The sequence below is a fragment of the Zea mays genome, chromosome 3 (assembly GCF_902167145.1).
Source record: "Zea mays cultivar B73 chromosome 3, Zm-B73-REFERENCE-NAM-5.0, whole genome shotgun sequence".
Taxonomy (NCBI): domain Eukaryota; kingdom Viridiplantae; phylum Streptophyta; class Magnoliopsida; order Poales; family Poaceae; genus Zea; species Zea mays.
Window position 1 is genome coordinate 155,907,368 of NC_050098.1, and position 6,554 is coordinate 155,913,921.

At 48.3% G+C, this 6,554-nt stretch overlaps 1 protein-coding gene across 1 annotated transcript; it reads right to left on the reverse strand.

Moving 5' to 3' along the window:
- Positions 1-1,095: 1,095 nt before the first annotated feature.
- LOC100284876 (photosystem II reaction center W protein) lies at positions 1,096-2,127 on the reverse strand. Its single transcript, NM_001157771.2, has 2 exons — positions 1,868-2,127; positions 1,096-1,772 (listed from the first exon to the last, which is right to left on the reverse strand). The coding sequence occupies exons 1-2, from the start codon at positions 1,947-1,949 to the stop codon at positions 1,315-1,317; spliced, it is 540 nt and encodes a 179-aa protein (NP_001151243.1). The 5' UTR covers positions 1,950-2,127; the 3' UTR covers positions 1,096-1,314.
- Positions 2,128-6,554: the final 4,427 nt, after the last annotated feature.

Here is a 6,554-nt window from a genome sequence, read left to right on the forward strand (position 1 = left end):
ATTTAACCATACGTGTACCCATTGCCATCCATACCATCGGCATAGTCAAAATTGGCGAAATGGCGCTGCAGCTCGGGCTCCAGATACTTGGCCACGTCGTCTCGGCACAGCGGGCACGTCGACTTGTGGCCGAACCACTCGGAGATGCAGCGGCGATGGAAGGCGTGCGCGCAGGCCGGCAACTCCACGGCCTCGCTCTCGCGCAGCGCGACCAAGCAGACGCTGCACTCAGCCTCGGTGTCACCTCCCACGGCACCGCTGTCCTTGCACGTCATCATGAGCATCTGGACGGCGTCGTAGCACACGTGTAGCTCCACCGCCTGCCAAACCGATACGACGGCGTAGCGGGCCCGCAGAACCGGGTCCACGAGCCAAGACACATTTTGCTGGGACAGGAGGGACTCCCACTCGAGGTCCGTGAGGCCCAGGTGCTGCAGCGGCCGGGTCGACCTCAGCAAGCCGTGGAGCACGTCGCGGACGCCGTTCTCGTCGTCCGGGAGCGCAAGGCAGCTCGTGTCGGCGTCCTGGCGGCGGTACATGAGCACCAGGTTGGGTCGCCCGTTGCCGGTGCTGACGTGCACAGACACGTAGCACCTGAGGTGCAACGTGAACCGGCGATCACCGCTCGTTGTCGACTGTCGCGATAAGAACTCTATGCTTGTCCTGTATGCCTCGACACGGCGTTCTGCTGTCAGGGACGAGCTGATCCCGATCGTTCCTTGAGGCGAAGCCAGAAAATGGATCCACCGGGGTCGGCTCCATGAATTATTAGGGTCAAATACATTGCTGAACAGTGTTAAACAGTATTTTACACTGGATTTAACAAATTCCATCGGGTCCGGTGACCCCTGTGCCTTAAGGCAGCTTCGCCCCTGATTCGTCTACCACCAGGCAGCAGCGAGCTACTTGCAACAAGGAAGTTCCGAGTTGATCGTACGTTGAAGGAGAGTTGCGGTAGCTTCCGTCGATAGCCTCCCATTTATATAGGGTCCTCGTGGCTAGCAAAACCATGCATGTCCGATTCAGTTAGGAATCTGAGATTATCTACTAGTTTGTTAAGATTTTGCATGTCCGAGTCCGATCGAGAATTAATAGTCCGATCCTGCCAGGCATATGAACGTTCAGAGCAAAACAAACCTCCCATATTTCTTTCTTTTCTCTACAAAAAAAAAATCACTCACAAGCACACAGCAGGTCACAATCACAACACCAGGGGCGCAGCACAGGGGAGAAAGGAAAGAAAAAAAAAAAGAACACTAGCAAGCAAGCAGAACGTAGCGCAGCAGGCAGGCAATCGATCTCAAAGCCGGCTCGTCAGTTCTTGACGAACTGGAGGCCGTTGGCCTGAGAGTACCGCTCCATGAAGCGCATGAAGCGGTCCCAGTCCCGGGGCGTGCGCATGACGTACTTGGCCTCGATCCGCGCCGGCTTGCCGTTGACGAACTTGGCGCTCACGTCCACGGACTGCAGCACGCCCTCGTCGTCGATCATGTAGAAGCCCGTGATGTCCCCGAGCTCCGCCGACGAGTCGAACACCGACGGCTGCTCGAACGTGAAGATGGCCACGCCGTTCGTGCCGTCCCGGGACTTGGTCAGCCGCACGTCCGGGATCGTCTGCTCGTCCGTGCCCTGGATGAACTGGATCGCCGGCCGGACCGCCGCCGCCACCACCGCCACCTGCCGCCCCCGCCGGGGCGTCGCCCGCCGCGGTCGCCCAGGGCACTGCACCGACACGCCGTGGAACGGCGACTGCAGCCGCCGGCTAGCGCCACCTGGATGAACCAGCGAACACGTGCAGTGCAGCTATAGTCCGAGAAGCGTACCGCGGACCGGAGGACATAGATATGCAGAGAGTGTGTGTGTGTACCTGCGACGTACCGACGGGGCTGCCGTGCCGACACCGGCGAGGCGGCGACCGCGAGAGCCTTCATCGCTGCGACTGCGGCCATCCTCCAGCTTTGCCCTGCTGGTGGAGTGGTGGTTGTGGCTCTCGAGCGATCGAGGCAGCTGGGGCTTGGGCGCGGCGGCCGGGGAAGCTGCAGCCTGCGGGGACTGCTGGTGTGGTTTCCGGAAAGGAAGAAGAGGTTTGAGTGGTGCAGAGCGAGACGGGAGTGATTGGGTGGTGGTGGTGTGTTCAAAAGACAGCCATCCTTTATCGATCATCCTTTCTTCTGAAGCTGACAACTAACTGCTTCGGAGAATACATACCCCTCCAAGGTTTCGGGTATTTGCACGTATGCCCCTTGTTTCTTGCATTGGTGGGCACCGTATGCCCGTGAGGCAGTGACGCCCAAATAAACCCCACCTTCCCTGATATATGCCTTCCCCCCATGGTTTATGGTCCACCGCTTAACCAAAACCAACAATGCTATCACCAACCACCAAATCATGTGTGGATAAAGCCGATAAAGGCCTCGCAAAGCACCCCTAACTTGGACTTCACCACTCACTCCACATGTCTATCTATGCAGCAAGGTTTGATATAGCTACCTAAGGCTGTTCACAACAGACCGCAACATCTCACCCTGCAAAACATTGTTTTACATCTTTATCCATGGAAATAGTCTAATGACCGCCATTTTCTAGGCTCCAAATGGAGGATCATTCATCTTTCAGAAAAATTCAGCATGGCGCCTGACTTGAGGGATGGCGTGCTGGGAGTCACGCGATGTAGTCCGTGTCACCGGAGGAGGAGGAGACAGTGAGCGCACGTATAATGGCGGTCGCCCTCCCGTGCGGCATTCCGTCGAGCAGGTGGTGGGCGTTGTCCGACGAACGGTGGAACGACGCGCGTGTGGCTAGGACGGACGGGGTTCGAGAAACGCGAAGGAGCTCGGCCAGCGGTTGCGGCCCTGCTCCACCGCGTGCTTGGGGTGGCACCAAACGATGTACTTTGAAATTTTCTATTGCAATGGTAGACAAGCTAATATGATGACGACGCTATAAGTTCCAACATCTTATAGATTGTTTGGGAGCAAGGAGATTGAGGAGGATAAAATCCTTTGCTGTTCAACTTTACCTAACAAGGGATTATATGTCTCTCAATCTCCATACAACCAAATAAGCTCTTACAATCTATTATGTATATTGTAGCTCGATCCAATCATTTATAAGTGATATATCAATTCGTGCTTCAAAATTGTTTTCACGTTAAGGAGATAGATTCATCAATACACATCAATAAGGTAAGGTACTGTTTGACTCTGGAGCAGAAAAAGAATAGCCCCCTAACATACTAAATCTTACCATTTTAAAAAAACTACCAAACCTCGCTCATGAAACAGAATATAACCATTGTACCTCCCAAACTCGGAACATAATCATTCCATTATCATAAGCTAAGATGGAGCCATTCCATTCAACCACTAACCTAAAAGACAACAGGCCCCTGATTAGCAAAGGCACGTGAGTGGCTAGCTACTTAATCCGTTGGCGTCTTCCTTCTGTGACATCTTATCCAAGAGGGGCAGAAGTGTCAATCTTCACCAGAAAAATGCAATGTTCATATGACATTTGTGAAATCTGTCATTCCCAACCGAAGACATCCTCCCACATTATCTTCCACTACAACTTTGAGAGAAACTTTTGAGCACTTGTTGGCGTCCCAGCCACTGACGATGCCAACTACAACAACCTACATCAGCTTCAGCGCCCTGGCACCCTATGTGATAAAGGCTTCAACTCCTTCATTCTCCTTGTTGATGGCACTTGTGGAAGCAAAGGAATGCCATAGTCTTCCAAAGTGAGCTATCGTCGATTCACTCTGTGCATCATGATAGCCGCACTGATGCTAGGCTCTAGACCTTTCGTCACAACGGGCGACGCATCGCAGATAACTGGTGTCCTACTCTCTCTCCTCTAGTCCTTAACCATCTTCATATTGTTGTTGACCCCCTCTCCTAACTCTGACGATTCCCCATCATGTCTTATTTTTTGCAAAATGTTGTAAACCTTTGTAACCTATCATGGGCCATTTTAGACCATTAAGGTATCTTTTGGAATGCGGGAAATTTTTGGGTTCCCTGTGTTTTTCCTATGAAAATGATCTGATTATGTGAAATTCCTATATGGATCCTCTAAAATTCATGTGTTCCAAAGGGGGCCTAAGCAATGAAAATTTTAGGTGCGGGTCCTCTTTTCCCATTGACACTAAAAAAGAGGGGCAGAAGTATGAGTATGAGCAAGAAAATATTCTTATTCTTATTGATCGTAGCTGAACTGACAGACAACTATCGTGCGTACGAGACAGGCAGGAACACTTACTGTTGGCACCGATTTGGAGCCAAACACTAGAAACCATCAGACGGTGCTCTCTGTGGGAGCACGGACGGTCCACGACATGGGGCCGAACGGTCTACACCTTGCCGCAGGAGCAGGTCTCCTCTGCTTGTGTGCCGGATAGTCCACATACGCGCATAAGGTCTTCTTCTTTACGACGAACCCTAGAACTCGCCTCGAGAGGGTCCCCATCGAGAAGGAGAGTTCTAGGGGGTGCTCCAGGATCGGCAGGCCACCCAGGGCGTCCCTAGGCGGCGTAGAGTCGCTTAGAGATGAAGTAATAGGTCGAGGAAGAATGATACTAGCACTAAACTAAGGCTATATTACTCCTACGCTTAATGAATGGAAAGAACAGTGCAAATAAGGTAAATTTGATGCATAGATTTGATTGGATCAATTGTAGGGTTTCAATCGACCATACCCCTTCGTTTATATAAGGGTTTAGGGTTTGGATCCGTTACAAGTCGGTTCCCAAACAAATCCAACGGAGTTTACTAACAAATCTCGCAAGAAATCAAGAACTCCAACTGATTCTGTCCACGCGCGGACCATCCACGCCGCCACGACGGACTCTCCGGTGGCATAAACGGTGTTCAACATATGTCCCCTGTCTTTTGGTGGAGCTTGTCGAACCAAAAACATTTGTACTATTAGCGTCCTTCAAGAAACAATAGATATTACAAATCATTTTGTTATCAAAGTAACAAGTAAGCATGATGCAAGTAACTGGATTTTCAATCTAATAGAGTAACCATTTAATAGAGTTCTAATGCATAAATGTCATTTAGGATTGCATCTTTCTCGGCCATGACTGCTTTATCAATGGGTCAATAGGCACAAAATTATGGCCCCCAGGCCGAATAAGAAAAGGGATTATATATGTAATATGGGTTCATCGTTGCACTACTCCATGTTCGAATAGGACAATATATCAGCGATGAATAGGCTGGTGAAAAGTACCATGGCATCATCGAATGGACAAACAACACTTGTTGTGTCGCCCTTTGGACCGTTTAATTCGGTTGTGTTGCCTTCGTGGGTGACCGGGGTTGTTTTGTTGGCCGATTGTGTGGGACAACTTTCTTATTAACATATTTGGAGAGGAGTTAATAAAAACATGGACGACTTTAACCAGTCGACCAAATATTTTAAATGAATTTTGCTTCGATATACCTATTTCTAATTATCAATGCTTGAAGGCGCGTGGACGTTGCGGTTGCGGCCTCTGTTTGCTGCCGACTCGTCCGTGTGGGTTCAATGTACCCCGATGCGAAAGCCACATACCTCAAGCTCCAATGGTTAATCGAGCACACAACCACCCAACACTCCCAAGACACCTTCAGGCAGGTCGTCTCCTTCATCTATTGTAAGTTGATCCCTCTGTTATTGGTATTGCCCTCCTTTTTGAAATGAATAGATAATTTATCAATATTTTGTTATCAGTTAAGAAACTTAACAGTGTCAACTCAACTCACAAAAAGATATTCATACCTTTGGAACATTGTCCCTTCTTTTATCAACCGTTTGCAAATCTGTCCCCACTCTCAGAATATAATTGTGACATAAATTCAACTACAAATATTAAGAATCTTATTTCAACTTTGAGTTTTAAAACTAAAAATGACAAAAATAAATTGAACTTGACATTAGATTTGATAAAATTGATAATGTTTAATTTTTAAAATATGTTTAAATTTAAATATTTTTAAAATCATAACTAAAATATATAAAATTATAATTTTAAAAAGAATACTAAAAATTGAGGATCGAGACTACAATAAATAATACTAGTAAAATGCTTGCGCCTTGTGATGGCACGTAATTTGATAAAATATTATCGCACAACGATTATATGAAAAGTAATATATATTATCAGCGGTTCCATGCGCTTGCCGAGTGGGGGAGGCATTGACGAAAAAACAGATAGAAACTTTGGGGGTGCGGAAGATATAAAGCTAGGGTTTAATATATGACGGAAAGAACGAGTGGGAGGAACCGCAACAGCGAGAAAGAGAAAGCGTTCGTATGCGCATGCAAGGAGGCGAAGCGCATGAAGTAATTTTTATCGGCAGCTGTCTAAATTCTAATAATCTCTCATTGAAAGCACGACGTCATCCATGGATAGATCGACCTCGAGTGCCAAAACAACAGCGGAGAAAAAAGAATCAGAACTTGAAATGCTTCCATAATCTACCCTTGGCCCTCTGATTTGACTACACCTCCAGAGGCATGATCCGATGATTATTTACTCAATTAAGGTATGTATAAAGGTTAGA